This window comes from Hyperolius riggenbachi, chromosome 2, assembly GCF_040937935.1.
Source record: "Hyperolius riggenbachi isolate aHypRig1 chromosome 2, aHypRig1.pri, whole genome shotgun sequence".
NCBI lineage: Eukaryota > Metazoa > Chordata > Amphibia > Anura > Hyperoliidae > Hyperolius > Hyperolius riggenbachi.
The window spans coordinates 23,743,496-23,762,483 of record NC_090647.1 but is presented as its reverse complement, the minus strand read 5'-3'; the positions used below and the strand labels follow the sequence as shown (position 1 = coordinate 23,762,483).

Here is an 18,988-nt window from a genome sequence, read left to right as displayed (position 1 = left end):
AGGGTCAGGCATCATCAGGGGGCTGGTTAGGGTCAGGCATCACCAAGGGGGCTGGTTAGGGTTAGGCATCATCAGGGGGCTGGTTAGGGTCAGGCATCACCAAGGGGGCTGGTTAGGGTTAGGCATCATCAGCGGGCTGGTTAGGGTTAGGCATCATCAGCGGGCTGGTTAGGGTTAGGCATCATCAGGGGGCTGGTTAGGGTTAGGCATCATCAGGGGGCTGGTTAGGGTTAGGCATCATCAGCGGGCTGGTTAGGGTTAGGCATCATCAGCGGGCTGGTTAGGGTTAGGCATCATCAGCGGGCTGGTTAGGGTTAGGCATCATCAGGGGGCTGGTTAGGGTTAGGCATCATCAGCGGGCTGGTAGGGTTAGGCATCATCAGGGGGCTGGTTAGTGTTAGGCATCATCAGGGGGCTAGTTAGTGTTAGGCATCATCAGGGGGCTGGTTAGGGTTAGGCATCATCAGCGGGCTGGTTAGGGTTAGGCATCATCAGGGGGCTGGTTAGGGTTAGGCATCATCAGCGGGCTGGTTAGTGTTAGGCATCATCAGGGGGCTGGTTAGGGTTAGGCATCATCAGGGGGCTGGTTAGGGTTAGGCATCATCAGCGGGCTGGTTAGGGTTAGGCATCATCAGCGGGCTGGTTAGGGTTAGGCATCATCAGGGGGCTGGTTAGGGTTAGGCATCATCAGCGGGCTGGTTAGGGTTAGGCATCATCAGGGGGCTGGTTAGTGTTAGGCATCATCAGGGGGCTGGTTAGTGTTAGGCATCATCAGGGGGCTGGTTAGGGTTAGGCATCATCAGCGGGCTGGTTAGGGTTAGGCATCATCAGGGGGCTGGTTAGGGTTAGGCATCATCAGCGGGCTGGTTAGTGTTAGGCATCATCAGGGGGCTGGTTAGTGTTAGGCATCATCAGGGGGCTGGTTAGGGTTAGGCATCATCAGGGGCTGGTTAAGGTTAGGCATCATCAGGGGGCTGGTTAGGGTTAGGCATCTGTGGGGGGTTAAAGGGAACCAGAGCTAAAGTAAAATATTCTATACATACCTGGGGCTTCCTCCAGCCCCATACGCACTGATCGATCCTACGCCGCCATCCAGCGCTGCCCGCATCTAGGAGAACCGGCTCCCGTCGCTGATGTCATCAGAGGCGGGCTACGCAGGAGAAGTGCGCCCTCTACGTATCTCTCCAGCGCCTGCTGCAGAAATACGCAAAGAGCGCACCTCTGCTAAGCTAGACTGGCTCCAACTGACGGAAGTGACGGGAGCCGGTTCTCGTGGATGGCGGCGTGGGATCGATCAGCGCGTATGGGGCTGGAGGAAGCCCCAGGTATGTATAGAATCTTTTCTTTACTTTAGCTCTGGTTCCCAGAGGGAGGGCTCATTTGAGCATTGTGTTAGGTTTAGCAATAGTAAAATATCACTAAAATGTACAGATATTTTGGGATTGATTATACTAGAATTACCACTGCACAATAGTAGAATATTAGTAACCTTACTGATATTCTACTAGCGGTCTTTTCCGGTGCCCATTTTCCATGTACACCTCAACACACTGACACAGGACTATGGTGAGTATAGTAGCACTGTGATGTCTTCTGCCTGACAAGAAGCAGCTATTACTGATACTACTCAGTGCTGGGTGTTGGGGGATAAACTGTATTGGCAACTCCGATAGGTTTATGCCCACCCCACTAGGCACCGTCTTACACTAACTCACTGAGCCGCTGCTGCAATGGATCGGCCCAATAAATGTGCACATGATTTGCATTAGCGTGGAATTCTGGACACTTTGTTGACTGTCCCTTGTCAGGAGGAGAGACGGAAGCGGTGCAATGACTCTGTGTTGTTCTGCCAGCCTCTCCAGGAGCCTTTATCAATGACAGGCAGGAGAAGTGATCTCTAACTGGAAGTAGATAGAGCAGAGTGGGCCGTGACCTTTCCATCCTCCTCTCTGTAAGGAAAAGGCCACGAGTGCTGAGGGGCCTCTGATGTGTCACACGGCCGGGAACGGGAGACTGTCACACTGCCCGCATGTATAGAAAGTGTGTGTGTATGTGTATATATATATATATATATATATATATATATATATATATATATATATATATATATATATATTATCATTTATTTATTTATAAAGCACCAACACAAACATGCACAGTATCTCACAAAAGTGAGTACACATCATACATTTTTATATATCTGTTTAATCACTAAAAAGCTTTCATCTTACCCACTTAAGGACCACAGGCTTTACCACCTCTAAAGACCAGGCCATTTTTTCTAAAATAGGCCACTGCCGCTTTAAGGCCTCGCTGCAGGGCTGCACAACACACAAGTAATCCCCCTTCTCCCCACCAACAGAGCTCTCTGTTGGTGGGGTCTGATCGGTTCCCCAATGTTTGTGTGTTTTTTAATCAATATTTATGTGTATATTTTTTAACAAAACTATGTCTTTTTTTTTCATTTGTATACTCCCTCCCCCTGCCAGCCAATCCCCGTGATCAGCTGTCATAGGCTTCAGCCTGTGTTCTGCCAGATGGACCACACCTTTCCTGACTCAGACCCATCAATTAGTTTGAGCTGTGCCAAAAATATGTGAGGATCTTGGCCCTCAAGGGCTGGAGTTCGACATCTGTGTTCCCTAAGTCAAGTCCAGATTTACCTCACAGGAGCCTGTAGGCACAGATGTCCTGGCACCCTAGACTCCGCCCTGCATGAAGCTACAACCCCCGCCTAACCGCACCGCAAGTGTGCTGACTGTCACTCCTCCTCCCTTACTTCCCTTGCCCTTCATAGGTAGCTACAGGTGCCCCTTAGCATTAGGTCGCTAGAGGTACTCTCAGTATTCAGTTGCCCCCGACTGAAGCGAGATCTCATCAGTGCAATGCTGAGAGCCGCGTGCGTAACCTCTCACTTACAAGGTCTCCTCGTGTCTCTCAGGAATTTCCTCCTGGATGTCAGCTAGGTTCCTAAAGCTTAACCTAGACAAAACCGAGCTCCTGATCTTTCCACCCCATGCTGCTGCACCCCTCCCAGATGTCCACCTCACAATCAACAACACAACCATTCTCCCTACCTCCCAGGCCCGCTGTCTGGGTGTCACCTTGGACTCTGACCTCTCCTTCATCCCACACATCCAAAACATCACCAGAACCTGCAATTTCCACCTCCGTAACATCTCCAAGATCCGCCCCTTCTTAACCCCGGACACGACCAAACTGCTCATCCATGCCCTCATCATCTCCCGCCTTGATTACTGTAACTCCCTCCTTTCTGGCCTCCCCCTAAAACGCACTGCCCCCCTTCAATCAGTGATGAACGCGGCTGCAAGACTCATCCATTCTTCGCACCGCTCTGCATCCACATCTCCCCTTTGTGAATCCCTGCACTGGCTCCCTATCCGTTTCAGGATAAGTTTCAAGATTCTATGCCTGGCGTATAAATCTGTGCACAAAACCTGCCCTACCTACATCTCGGAGCTTGTTCACAGGTATACACCAGGTCGCCCCCTCCGTTCCTCCAACTACCTTCGCCTCACCACCCCACACATTTCACACTCCCATGCCCGCCTGCAGGATTTCTCAAGAGCTGCCCCCACCCTCTGGAATGCCCTTCCACCACCCATCAGACTTGCTCCCTCTTTCAACACATTCAAGCAAGCCCTCAAAACCCACCTCTTTATGATGGCCTACCCACCTCCTACCACACAGTAACTCTCTAAGGAATATTTAACAGCCCCACCTAGTGTTTCCACCCCACCATTTGTATTGTAAGCCTCTGGCAGGGTCCTCCATTCCCTAGTGTATTCTACAGGATCATGTGCTCCTGTCCTATGACAGCCTGTACTTGTATTACTGGGCCTACCTAACCAGCCCAAATCACATGATCATGTATTTTTTACAATTTGCCTTGTATAACTTTGTTCTATGTTGTATAACCTCGTTACGTGTCATCCTTGTATCATTGTATATATTTATTGTCCAGCGCTGCATAATATGTTGGCGCTTTATAAATACAATAAATAATAATACTACGCTCTGCTCATAGGAAAGGAGGGAGGCACTCGAGGAGCAGAGTGAGCCGCATTTGTATCATCAGGCTCCTGTAGGCACGTGTCTACAGTGCCTTATGATAAATCCCGCCCTTCCCTAAGTAAAGAATATCAGAATATTTCCCATATTTGTGCCCACCATTATTTTCCAGGACTGCCTCATGACAGGTACACTTTAAATCTTTTGGGCATGGAGTTCACTAGAGCTTCCCGGGTTGCCCATAGAATCCTCTTTAACTTCTGCTTGGTAAAGCTGGTGGGTGTTAAAGATCTTGTGCTCCTCCACCTTCGGTTTGACAACAACCCACAGAGGCTCATTAGGGCTTAGGTCTGGAGACATGCTTGGCCCCTTAAAGAGGAGCTGTTAGGTATAAGGTCTCAGAGAAAAAATACACATATATCAGTAGCTAAAGATTGGCTGTACTTACATTACATATGCATTTCACTGTCCACGTTTGGATTTCACAGAATTTTTATATAGTATATGCAGAGAATGATGCTCCTGACAGCTCATGGCAGGTTCCATGTTTGTCTGTCTCCTATGAAGCCAATTGTGTCGTCATGTCCTCCCTGCTTCCTCATGATTTGACTCAGAAAAAAGACAACACTACTGTGCAGTGAATATTAATTAGCCATGTGGCTAGGAACAATAGCGGACTCATGCAGTATACTCTGCCCTGTGATTTTTTTAGTGCTGTGAGCTGGACTGCATTACAAGCTGTTGTAACATGAGCCTGTAACTTCTCACTAGCAGCAGAGGGGAGGACCCAAGGTGGGATGAAGCAGCCCCAGAATGCTTTGCAGTATGGTATGCGGCCTCTCGGCCTCTTAAGAGCTTGGGTCTAACAGCCTTGCTGTTCAGCACACATCAAAAGTAAGAGAGATTTTTAACTTCAGTATTGCCTTTTTGGCTTCCTTCTAAACTGTTTAACACAGGAGAATAGAGGTTTAAATTAGCTTTTGCAGCCTGACAGTTACTCTTTAAGAGGAGGGAATGGGAGGCAGATAAGAGGGAAGATTGCACTAAGCCTGCCCAGTTCCTGTCTGAAAATGTGGCTTTAGCCAGATGCCAAGGTTATCAAGAAGTGATTGTAAGACCGGGAGGGACGAGGAGAGGAATGGACGACACACAGAGCTATGTGGATCCAGCATGGACATCCCTCTGTGCTTACCATAGGGGGTTTTCCCTGGGATTGGTTATCCTTTATACCAAGCTGCTGTGGTGACACCAAAGCCCCACTCTAGAAGATATCTGGATGATTGCTACTTGCCAGAAACCTCTGAACAAGGCTGGATTTCCTACACTACCTCAATTTTTGTATGGCTCCTCTTTATTCTTTCCATTCCATGTGCCGCCCCCACTTCCACATGTGACCTACATGTACAGCAGCCCCTCTTCCACATGTGACCTCCATGTACAGCAGCCCTTCTTCCACGTGTGACCTCCATGTACAGCAGCCCCTCTTCCACGTGTGACCTCCATGTACAGCAGCCCCTCTTCCACGTGTGACCTCCATGTACAGCAGCCCTTTTCCACGTGTGACCTCCATGTACAGCAGCCCCTCTTCCACGTATGACCTCCATGTACAGTAGTCTCTCTTCCACTTGTGACCTCCATGTACAGCAGCCCCTCTTCCCCTCTTCCACGTGTGACCTCCATGTACAGCAGCCTCTCTTCCACGTGTGACCTCCATGTACAGCAGCCTCTCTTCCACGTGTGACCTCCATGTACAGCAGCCCCTCTTCCACGTGTGACTTCCATGTACAGAAGCCCCTATTCCACGTGAGACCTCCATGTACAGCAGCCCCTCTTCCACGTGTGTCCTCCACGTACAGCAGCCCCTCTTCCACGTGTGTCCTCCATGTACAGCAGACCCTCACTTTTATTTACGGCTTTTATTTGCGGCCTCCCTATTTTCAGCCTCTTAGTTCCATGTCCCGCTGTCCCTTTTAGCATTAACTGTCTATGTGGCCTTTGAAGAAATCCATCGCTGTCTCTACATTAAATTATGACTGGAGTTTTGAAAGGATTTTATGAGGGCGAGGTAAAGTTTTGTGGCAAGGGGTGTTTTCTGTTTAATGTGGAGAGGAACCACTATAATGACCATCAAACATATTCCTGGTCTTCTGTTTGGAGATAGTAAAGCCTTTGATACTGGTCAGTTCTGCAGGGAACATCCAGTGGATTACCCCGCTATCTTTTTGAGGTTTTCTGTTATTGCATTTCGTGGACAGCTGATGTCCTCACGTTACCCTCCACTCTTGATTGGAGACCTGATTAAACACTCATGGATGTTTCCTGTACAGCGAGCACGAGATGGCTTTTTGCTTACTTTGCATGAATTCAGAAGGTAAAACATTGATGAGAACAGCTCGTCTGTTGGGGAATGTGTTACAGGAACAGAGGAGAAGACCTTTCTAGGACGCCTGGGGAGAACAGCATTGTGCCGAGATCCTGAATTTCTGATTAGCCATGTGCCTGAGATGAGACTCACGGAGGACGAGGCATCTGCACGACGGTAGCCAGAGGTTCAGCCATTGGTGGGAAACTAGAGCATCGGGCCATCCGTAAGTGTTGAGTGGGTGGCAGGAACTGCAGCAGCAAAGATCTCACTTTTCGCCTGGTCAGGCCCATTTCCCTGGAGAACACAACGTTTTTCAGGACATAATGTTATTTTCTGCTAACTAGTTTGTAAAGGATGATGGTAGCAACTTCAGCGTCCTAGATTTCAGGGCGGCCATGGCCCAGATTCCTCAGCAAGGGCGTGGTTTCTGCCTCCTGTGATAACTTGGAAACATTGAAAAGGATTCTGATTCTGGACTTGATAAAGAATTTAAAAAGGAGCACATATAATAGTTTCAACTCTTTGAAGGTTCTTATTCATCCTGGTCCTTCTGGAATTAAAAAAAATCTGGTCATTTTTATGGATACCTTTTTGAGACCTAGACAATATTGTGGAACTACTACAAGTAGCACAAGAATCACTACGCGTTTCTGCACTTTCATGCCTTCCTCAGATGTGTCCCACTGCGCACCTGAGGAAGGCTTGGAAGCGTCGAAACACGTAGTGACATGACTGACACACTAGCTAACGGGTATCAGGCTGCCCTCTTCCACCGGGGGCCTGGATCGCTGCCGGCCACAGCCATTACTTCAGGCATCACCTTTGACGTTATATGGGCAGAGTCCCAGACATGCTTTTAAAGCTTGTAACAAGTGCAATCGATCTGTGCATTGCCGAATTAAGTAATTGTATTTCACGATTGGAGCGCTCTCTCTTTCTCTCTTCTCACCTGGAGTGAGACTCCTGACCAGCCTCATCATCCTCATGTTTTATTGGGCATTTTTTCAGTGCTTATATTGCTAGTGGTCTTTATTGCTGTCTGTGTCACTGATAAGTGGAGGAATAATGCATACTTGTAGTAGGCTTTGTGACGTAATGCATCAATTTGTTTATATCACATGAAGTGTATTTTTTTCTACTCCAGTCAAACTTTTTTGTCTGCTCTGCACATTTTTTTGCATGCATATATTTTTGTGTGCCTGCATATTTCTTGTGTGCCTGCATTTCCTGCATCTATGCGTTCAACCTTCTGTCTCGTATTTGCATTTTTTGCATGCACATTATTTTGCATACATGAATGTTGTTTTGCATGCATTCTTGTATGGCTACATTTCTTGCATTTTGTAGCCCTGCATCTGGACATTCAACCTTTTTTCCTTGTATCTGCATCTGGAGTGAGTTCATGCTTGGTGCGGGGTTTGGGAATGATTTGTAGCAGGTGTGCAGAGGGGGTGGAGATGACTTCCATGGCAGGTAGCGATGATCACAGATATGCAAATTCTTCCAAGTTGATGCAAATTTATGAAAATAAATGCAGCTTGAAAATAAATGAATCAATATAAACCTGGGTTTAAATAAAAAATTAACATACAAATTAGCATAATTTGCACCTCATTGATCATCTCTAACGGCATGGATCTTTCTGGTTCAGCCATACCCAATATGGGTAAATTTGGAGGCCTTGAAACTCCTCCCTCTTCTGCCACACCCCTCGAACATCATCTTCTAGTGACCAGGAAGTTGCTGAGTGCAAACCAACTGCTTTATATATAAGTACATAGGTTGAGCTCCCCTCTTCTGCCACACCCCTCTGACATCATCTCTCAGTGACCAGGAAGTTGCTGACTGCAAACCAACTGCTTTATATATAAGTACATAGCATGAGCCCCATAGAGTTTCCAGCGGAAGATTAAAGTAAAGTCCGGGGACACAACACTAATTGGATTTTACAAGTTTTGCTGCAAATTCCCTGAAAGCCAGCAGGAGGGATTGAAATACACAAAGACAAGCAAACGTGTTAAGTGCTATTCCCATTGACACCTCAATTTCTAAGAGGACTTCATTGAGCGTGAAATTAGGATCAAGTGTTTGTGTCACGGAACGGAAGAGGCGGGCAGCATCTGCTGCGGGATACGGCGATTATTGCTCGTCACACAGAATTATATGGAGTCTGGGAGGCGAGGAACGGAGTGCCTGGCCTTCTGTGACATAATCGCCTTCTTGATGGACACTGATAATGCTGTGGAATCCGGGATCTTACATGCTGAACCTCAGGAAAGACAACAGCGGTCCATAATAGTCCTCTTTGTCATTAGATAGCGCTAACTATAGCACTTCTTGTAAATAATAAATCAAACACAATCATCTGGAGTGCCCCGCTCAGTTTTGGGCTGCAATCACACACCGCCACAAAAAGAGGCTAAAGCTGAAATCCCAACAAACTGACTTTTTGTAATGATCACTTTGCCCAGTACCAGTATACAATTCCCTGGTGTCTAGTGATCCTCCTCCCTCTCCTATACAGTTCCTTGGTGTCTAGTGGTCCTCCTCCCTCTCCTATACTGTTCCGTGGTGTCTAGTGTGCCCCCCTCCCCATACTGTTCCCTGGTGTCTAGTGTGCCCCCTTCCCTATACAGTTCCCTGGTGTCTAGTGGTCCTCCTCCCTCTCCTATACAGTTCCGTGGTGTCTAGTGTGCCCCCCTCCCCATACTGTTCCCTGGTGTCTAGTGTGCCCCCTCCCCTATACAGTTCCCTAGTGTCTAGTGGTCCTCCCTCTCCAATACAGTTTCGTGGTGTCTAGTGTGCCCCCCTCCCCATACTGTTCCCTGGTGTCTAGTGTGCCCCCTCCCCTATACAGTTCCCTGGTGTCTAGTGGTCCTCCTCCCTCTCCTATACAGTTCCGTGGTGTCTAGTGTGCCCCCCTCCCCATACTGTTCCCTGGTGTCTAGTTGCCTCCTCCCTCCCTTATACAGCTCTAGTGTCTATTGGCCCCTCCCTCCCCTGTACAGTTCTCTGGTGTCTAGTGGTCCCCCTCCCATTTACAGTTCCCTGGTGTCTAGTGTGCCCCGCTCCCCATACAGTTCCCTGGTGTCTAATGTGCCCTCTCCTCTATACAGTTCCCTGGTTTCTAGTGGCTTCCTCCATCCCTTATACAGTTCCTTGGTGTCTAGTGTGCCCTTCTCTCTCCCTTATACAGTTCCCTGGTGTCTCGTGGCCTCCTACCTCCCTTATACAGTTCCCTGATGTCTAGTGGCCTCCTCCCTCCCTTATACAGTTCCCTGGTGTTTAGTGTACCCCCCTCCCTCCCCTATACAGTTCCCTGGTGTCTAGCGGCCCCTCTCCCTTCACCATGTGGCTTTATTGTTTCATCGCTTAGCCATATAGGCTTAGCGCTTAGGTGCTCGCAGGCCACATATAGTGCAAAGTGGGGAAACCATTTGCGAGCCAGATATGATGGCACTGTGGGCCAGATGTAGCTTGTGGGCCAGAGTTTGTCATGTATGTTCTTAGCAGTTGCGATCTTCTCTTACACTTGCATAGTTTTGTTGTCCTGCTTGTGCACAGTGATCACTCTCTGATATATACAGACAGAGCTACACTTCAGCACTTATTTTAGACAACTGCGGAGGTAAAAGTGAAATATAATGGGCTAGATTCCCATTAAACCCCTCAGTGTTCTGTCGCAGGAAGACAGAGGTGCGCAGAGAGGCATCGCGCCGTCTCCGAACACAAAAACACAGAAAATAAAATGTCATCTGAGCTCGGCAAAGAACGCTTATCCCACAACCGCCGCGCAGTTTATATTCCGTACGCTCCCCGGCCGTCTCTGCCAAGTGTCAGACGTGGAAGACAAATGGTTCCTCGGCAGCGATGCATCAACAAGGCCCGCTCTGTGTGTGTTACTCTGCTCCGAATGAGATAAACACTTTACACTCTGTATTATTCTATCGTGGGAAACGTATTCCGTCTTTATCCGGCTAATCTCGCCTTCCTCTGAGCTGCTCTGAAGGGGTTCCCGGTATTCAGATGGTAATTTGCTGACTCTCACCCAGGCTGGAGGTCATCGAAGAACACATGCCTTCCGGCAAACCTGGCCTGGGTGTATTCAAAATGGTCTCCTATTAGTTGACAAATGTTTTCAGAACACAGCTGATTATTTTACCTCCTTCACTATTCACTTTGTTGTTTTTTGAAGAGAGAGGTGGGGACACCGAGAGCCCTAAATAGCGTAATACGTACTGGTAATGAGGGGAATTGTAGAGTAAGTAAAGCAATACTCACAAACCAGCGTTACCTTTCACACAACCACTGTAAAGGCCGGTGGGGAAAACAAGCCTGTCCCCGTTCTGGATTAAAAGTCGCTCTCTGTAGATAGGAAGAATTGAGAGAATTTCCGCCCTTCCACCAGGGTGGACTGGTACAGTAACAAAGTAGACAGAGGCGCCAAAAGGATAAAAGATAATACAATTCTTAAAACATGGAAGTGGAGGGGGTGGACCCTTACCCACCACAAAGGACACGACCGAAGGGACGTGTTAAGAAATAACACAACATTTATTTATACACTCCACAGATTTTTGCAACGCGTTTCACGGGCGTGACTTCACTTCATCAGGCAGTGAGACGGGAGCTGTGAGTCAGAGACAATCAAGTTTCAGACAAGGTGCATAATACAAATACTTATCAGAAATAAACATTATTAGAATGAACCATTAAGAGTCCAATTTAAGAAACAGAAGCAGTCTATGTTGGAGTTGTCCTTTGGAGTGGGTAACGGTCCACCCCCTCCACTTCCATGTTTTAAAAATTGTATTTCCTTTTATCCTTTTGGCGCCTCTGTCTTCTTTGTTACGGTGTTGTTGTTGTTGTTCAGTCGCTATTCAGTCGTGTCCAACTCTTTGTGACCCCATGGACCACAGCATGCCAGGCCCCTCTGTCCTCTACTGCCTTTCCAAGCTCATGTTTGTTGCTTCCATGATACCATCTCATTCTCTTCTGTCCCCTGCTCCTCTTGCTGTAACGATTGGTGTCAGCAAGAACAAAGTTTCTGATTATCAGGTGATCTGCAGTATCACCTATAATACAGATATATACCTGATTATGTGATGATCTGCAGAATCACCAATAATACAGATATATACCTGATTATGTGATGATCTGCAGAATCACCAATAATACAGATATATAGATACTGATGTTTTAGCTGAGCAATGCTAATATGCCACTAAGAAGTGACGTAACCTAATCACACTTTAATGCACTAAGTGTAGTGATTGGGGTAACAGTAGTACTGGCAGTATTTGCACTACCTCACCAGAGGAGCTGGTGGTCACTACCCGTACTGCACCTCTCACCAGAGACCGGGGGTCCCTGGTGAGAGTAGAATGGTCAGACAGATCAGTTCGGCAACAGACAGACAGGTCAGGTACAGAATCGACAGACAGAGACAGAACAAGTATCAGGCAAGGTTGGCAACAGGATCAGATGGGCAGAGGTACAAATTCAGGAGACAGAGGCAGAACGGTAATCAGGCTAGGTTTGGCAACAGGATCAGATAGGCACAGGTACAGAATCACTGTGAGATTGGTCAGAACTAGCCAGAGTCATACACAGATAATCAAGCAATAATAACAGTAGTAATAATAATTCCTAGTCTTGCGTGAAATCCCTGGTTTCCTCCCAGATCAAAGCACACCGGAACTATCTAAGGTCTGAGCGCTAACACGAAGTATTAACGACAGCAGACAACTTGCAAGTGAAGCCGAGAGGCTTAAGAAGCGGAGGAGACCCCCAAGGCACGCCCAACAGCCTCGGCCAATCAGGAGCGGCGAGCGTGCCCTCTGACGTCAGCCGACCGGCCGGTCAGCTGACGCGCCTCCTCCTGGCATAAAGATCCTGACGGTAAGCGCGCGCACGCGCTAATGTACCCCTGAGTCCAGCAGAGACGCGCGTCCTCGGCGTACTAGATACCTGGGACGCGGAAAAATCAGCAGGCAGGGACCCAGCAATGACCGCGGTGGACCCACCGTCCACCGCAGCCGACATGCGATTACTCCCCACACCCGTCGAGGCGCAGGGAGACTGGCGGCAGAGAACCAGAAGCAGCTGCGGTGGTACTGCTATCCACCGCAGCTGGCATGTCACTATTCATTACACTTGCCCTCAATCTTTCCCAGCATCAGGGTCTTCTCCCATAAGTCCCTCCTTCTCATTGTGAGTGCAAATTATTTCAACTTTAGCATTGTTCCTCCCTTCTCTGGAAGGGTTAATTTCTTCAAGGGTTGACTGATCGGATCTTCTTGCAGTCCAAGGGACTCTCAAACGTCTTCTCCAGCACCACAGTGCAAAGGTGTTGGTTTTTTCGGGGTTCAGCCTTCCTTATGGTCCAACTCCCACAACCATACATTATTACTGGGAAAACCATGGCTTTGACTATACGAAACTTTGTTGACAAGGTGACATCTCTTCTTTGTATAACATTGTCCTAGTTTCTCATTGCTTTCCTTCCAAGGAGTAAACGTCTTTTACTTTCATGGCTTCATTTTAAGACTGCAGTGATCTTTGAGCCCAAGAACACAAAATCTGATACTGCTTCCATTTCTTACCCCTCGATATGCCAAGAGGGGATGGGTCCTGCTGCTTTTGCACTCTCCTCTTTCACCCTCATCAAGAAGTTTCTTAATTCTTCTGCTATCACATTAGCAGACCCACAAAATCATTTTAGTTAAAGGACAACCTATGTGACATGTGACATGATGAGATAGACATGTGTATGTACTGTGCCAAGCACACAAATAACTATACTGTGTTCTTTTTTTTTCTTTTTCTGCCTGAAAGAGTTAAACATCAGGTATTCAAGTGACAGTTTCTGTCCGGGTTGGGACTGGGTCAGACTATAGCATAACTCTCACTGCTAAGTAATTACAGCCATAGAATTGTTTCCTGTCAGTAAATGGCTTCTGAGAGCAGGAAAGAGATAAACATGGTCAATAATTCATAGATTTGAACTCTAGCATACCTCAATGCATGTGTCATTGAGCAGAGACAATTAAATATTAAAAACTTAAAAACTAGATTTAAATATAAAATAAAACTGGGGGATATCTAACAAAGTCATTTTAGGAGAAGTAGGATAAATAAGATTGTTTTTCTCATAAAATTGTTTTCACCTCAGATGTCCTTTTATTAAACGTAGCTATTTGGGTTGAAAAAAAACATAACGTCCATCGAATTCAACCAGAAAACATGTAGAGAAGTGTTTGCAAAGCATTTATACACAATAATTAAGTACTCTTAACAAATATATATAGTATATGTGTCAAGAGGTACTCGAGATGAAATATCTCACAAATGGGCCTACTTTACAAACACCCTTTCAGAAAGAAACACCTACTGTAATGATGTTAGGGAACACTGACTTAGATTATTCAAAAAGGCTTCCAAACGGAAACAGATGCGGACACAGGTGTGTTAATTACTGATCCGTCTAATTAAGTACTGTAGATTTGGCTGTGCTCTTGTCTGGAAAATGGCAAAACACGAGCGATTGGTGGAGTGTAAGGACAGGTCTGAGAACCCGTAGCTGGCTGTGAGTTCAGCACCAAGGACAGCAGCCTTGTTATATAAACGCTCCATTAATAATATGTGAGGCGCAGACCGTACATTCTGTTTACCGTCACTCCGGCCAGATACCTTCCCACACTGAGATTAATTGTCCTTTCCCAGAATAACCTTCGACATCGCCCTCCACCTATAGATCCGCGATCACCCATCAAACTGCCAGACACAGAGAGGACAAGGGTCCTCAGAGTCCAGGGAAAACATTCAAGGTTTACTCATAATTGGGGTGTTCAAGGGACGTGGGGGAATGTGACATTGCCATAGCAACCATTTCTAAAACTGGACGGGATATTTCAGGACATGAGATAAATCGGCCAAGTCTGTAAACATGAGATAAATCAGCCAAGTCTGTAGCACCACTCAAAACTAGTTGCTGTAAACGAAAACAAGAATAAAAAATGACCACTTGGTTTAACCTGAAATACGAATCGATCGTTTCAGCAACTGGTTGCATTCTATGTTCCTGAACAAAACAAGTTTAATGAAGTCTCCTTATCTGGAGTGAGGACACACCATTAACAAGGTCTTTGGGTACTACGGAGAGGTAATTGAAGCACTGAAAGCTCGTTAGACATGAAAAACAGAAAGAAGAACTGGAAAACGACAACCTGAAGTCTAACGCAATAAAAAGGGGAACTTTATTAACACAATTCCAAAGGGCAAACAAACATCCTTTCTTAGGGCCCGTTCACACTTAGAACCGCAGAATGCTGGCGATTACCGCCGGCGTTTTGCGGGAGTGATTAGCGCGGAAAAATCACTGGACACTGCGGCGGTTTTGGAGCGATCGCGATTAGCGTGCTGTGCGCGCTAATCACGATCGCTAATCGCGGAACGCTCGTCGCCGGCAAACCGCTGCAACACTGCCACTCGCTACAATGTGTAGCGGTTCTTGCAGAACCGCTAGCGGTTTGCCGTGAGCGGGAATCATGCGATTCCCGCTCAGGTGAGAACGGGCCCTTAGGGATTTGTGTGGCGTAGGGATGTCAGGTGCTATTGAAGCAGTTTTTAATGTTATACTAGCGGTCATACAGCCATTGCTATTTATGTTTTTTCTGTAAATATACAGTGATTGAAAAGTGATTTTGCAGTGACTTTATATTGAAGAACAAATGCTCTAAAAAAAACCTGCAGGACCCGCGATTAGGGGAGATCTTTAATCGCTCCTGTGGAATCCCCTCCATTTACTTTCATTAGCCTAGTGCTTTTGAAATCTCTGGCGGTTATAAATCATTGCTGAAACCGCTTTTGTGGGCCGTATTAGCGTTATCATTGTGATTAAATAAACTCTCAGGGCTCTTTCACACCGGGGTGATGCACACCGCACCCCACCGCCGGACAATGACAGTCTATGGAGACTTTTCATACTGCCACGTTGCGGCGTGACGCCACATAAGTGATGTTTTTGCAGCATCCCCGACGCTGGTCCAGAACTAGGTTACCGTGTGGTGACTTGCGGCAATCTGCATTGGCTTGGGTCATGTTAGTCTATGGCGACGTGGGGATTTTTATAAAACTACCGTCGCAATGTCGTGGTGTGCATGTGCGGAAGCGTATTTTTACTTCCTGCTTCCGTGCTCTTCCGCATACCCCGAAGCAGGAAGTGACCGCAAGCACTTGCCACTTCCTGCTTGGCCCAATGCCAGATGAGGAATACTGTGTAGTAACACGATATTCTCCGTGGGCCTGTTTTTGGCTGCACGGCTGCCGCATCACCAGTTTGCATTGAGAAACTGGCCTCAAATGTAGCATTGTGGAGTTATGGCCTTGGGTAGTGGCTGGAAAGTGTGCTGGTTAAGGGCTCTGCCTCTGACACAGGAGATCAGGGCTTGAATCTCGGCTTCTTCCTGTTCAGTAAGCCAGCACCTATTCAGTAAGGAGACCTTGGGCAAGACTACCTAACACTGCTGCTGCCTATAGAGCATGCCCTAGTGGCTGCAGCTCTGGTGCTTTGAGTCCGCCAGGAGAAAAGCGCGATATAAATGTTCCGTGTCTTTAGTAATAAGATGAATTGGTCAGTATGCAGTGATGATATTCTGACTAATTTCTGATTCCCATCTGACTCTTGAAGACAATTAAAGTACATCTAAACTGAGAGGGTTATAAAGGCTCCCATATTTATTTCCTTATAAACAATACCAGAAGCCTGGCAGCCTCACTGATCATTCTGGCATCAGTAGTGTCTGAATCACACACCTGAAACAAGCATGGGCCAAATCCAGTTACACCTCAGTCAGAGCACCTGATCTTCTGCATGCTTGTTCAGGGGCTATGGCTAAAAGTATTAGAGGTAGAGGATCTGGAAGATGCCAGGCATATGAAATTGTGTAAAAGGGAATTAATATGGCAGCCTCCATATCCCTTCAGGTGTGCTTGATGTGGGAGGATAGTTTGCTTCTCATAAATGTCTGTTTTTTGCATTTTTCACTGTATTTATAAAAGGCAATAAGAGTTTTCCACTGAAAATGCCGTGTCTGGGACCGCTGTTAGCGGCTGAGTCGCCACAACTCTCAGGAAAACTGCCTGGTGTCTCAGGACACTTCAATGTACCGTATATTCCTATCCAGAGCCAAAGTTATTATTTTTATGGTGGTGGTTTCCAGTGTGCCCCTTCATCACACACAGATGTAAAGTGAATGCGTCCTCTGTTCTGTTATAGGATAATGCCTTCATCTACCTGCTGGACACTGAAGGACGGCTGGTGTGCGATGAACCTTACCATGAGCTGCCTCAAGAAGGAAAACTCAGGTAAGAACATCATCCTTTCCTTATCTTTATAACTGTATAGAGCACAGCTGTCCCTCTCCTGCACCCAAATCCCAACACTGTCCCTCTCCTGCACCCAAATCCCAACACTGTCCCTCTCCTGCACCCAAATCCCAACACTGTCCCTCTTCTGCACCCAAATCCCAACACTGTCCCTCTCCTGCACCCAAATCCCAACACTGTCCCTCTCCTGCACCCAAATCCCAACATTGTCCCTCTCCTGCACCCAAATCCCAACACTGTCCCTCTCCTGCACCCAAATCCCAACACTGTCCCTCTCCTGCACCCAAATCCCAACACTGTCCCTCTCCTGCACCCAAATCCCAACATTGTCCCTCTCCTGCACCCAAATCCCAACACTGTCCCTCTCCTGCACCCGAATCCCAACACTGTCCCTCTCCTGCACCCAAATCCCAACACTGTCCCTCTCCTGCACCCAAATCCCAACACTGTCCCTCTCCTGCACCCAAATCCCAACACTGTCCCTCTCCTGCACCCAAATCCCATCACTGTCCCTCTCCTGCACCCAAATCCCAGCACTGTCCCTCTCCTGCACCCAAATCCCAACATTGTCCCTCTCCTGCACCCAAATCCCAACACTGTCCCTCTCCTGCACCCAAATCCCAACACTGTCCCTCTCCTGCACCCAAATCCCAACACTGTCCCTCTCCTACACCCAAATCCCAACACTGTCCCTCTCCTGCACCCAAATCCCATCACTGTCCCTCTCCTGCACCCAAATCCCAGCACTGTCCCTCTCCCGCACCCAAATCCCAACACTGTCCCTCTCCTGCACCCAAATCCCATCACTGTCCCTCTCCTGCACCCAAATCCCAGCACTGTCCCTCTCCTACACCCAAATCCCAACATTGTCCCTCTCCTGCACCCAAATCCCAACACTGTCCCTCTCCTGCACCCAAATCCCAACACTGTCCCTCTCCTGCACCCAAATCCCAACACTGTCCCTCTCCTGCACCCAAATCCCAACACTGTCCCTCCCCTGCACCCAAATCCCAACACTGTCCCTCTCCTGCACCCAAATCCCAACATTGTCCCTCTCCTGCACCCAAATCCCATCACTGTCCCTCTCCTGCACCCAAATCCCAGCACTGTCCCTCTCCTGCACCCAAATCCCAACATTGTCCCTCTCCTGCACCCAAATCCCAACACTGTCCCTCTCCTGCACCCAAATCCCAACACTGTCCCTCTCCTGCACCCAAATCCCAACACTGTCCCTCTCCTACACCCAAATCCCAACACTGTCCCTCTCCTGCACCCAAATCCCATCACTGTCCCTCTCCTGCACCCAAATCCCAGCACTGTCCCTCTCCCGCACCCAAATCCCAACACTGTCCCTCTCCTGCACCCAAATCCCATCACTGTCCCTCTCCTGCACCCAAATCCCAGCACTGTCCCTCTCCTGCACCCAAATCCCAACATTGTCCCTCTCCTGCACCCAAATCCCAACACTGTCCCTCTCCTGCACCCAAATCCCAACACTGTCCCTCTCCTGCACCCAAATCCCAACACTGTCCCTCACCTGCACCCAAATCCCAACACTGTCCCTCTCCTGCACCCAAATCCCATCACTGTCCCTCTCCTGCACCCAAATCCCATCACTGTCCCTCTCCTGCACCCAAATCCCAACACTGTCCCTCTCCTGCACCCAAATCCCAACATTGTCCCTCTCCTACACCCAAATCCCAACATTGTCCCTCTCCTGCACCCAAATCCCAACACTGTCCCTCTCCTGCACCCAAATCCCAACACTGTCCCTCTCCTGCACCCAAATCCCAACACTGTCCCTCTCCTACACCCAAATCCCAACACTGTCCCTCTCCTGCACCCAAATCCCATCACTGTCCCTCTCCTGCACCCAAATCCCAGCACTGTCCCTCTCCCGCACCCAAATCCCAACACTGTCCCTCTCCTGCACCCAAATCCCATCACTGTCCCTCTCCTGCACCCGAATCCCAACACTGTCCCTCTCCTGCACCCAAATCCCAACACTGTCCCTCTCCTGCACCCAAATCCCATCACTGTCCCTCTCCTGCACCCAAATCCCATCACTGTCCCTCTCCTGCACCCAAATCCCATCACTGTCCCTCTCCTGCAGCCGAATCCCAACACTGTCCCTCTCCTGCACCCAAATCCCAACACTGTCCCTCTCCTGCACCCAAATCCCATCACTGTCCCTCTCCTGCA

The 18,988-nt window shown here is 48.1% G+C and overlaps 1 protein-coding gene across 2 annotated transcripts in view; it reads left to right on the top strand.

Moving 5' to 3' along the window:
• The window catches only part of PDE2A (phosphodiesterase 2A), a 549,912-nt gene that overhangs the window by 259,529 nt on the left and 271,395 nt on the right, over positions 1-18,988 (top strand). For both annotated transcript variants that reach the window (XM_068266568.1, XM_068266567.1), the window contains one exon: positions 16,677-16,765. In XM_068266568.1, the coding sequence (XP_068122669.1) occupies positions 16,677-16,765 (89 nt within the window). The remainder of the gene's footprint in view (positions 1-16,676; positions 16,766-18,988) is intronic.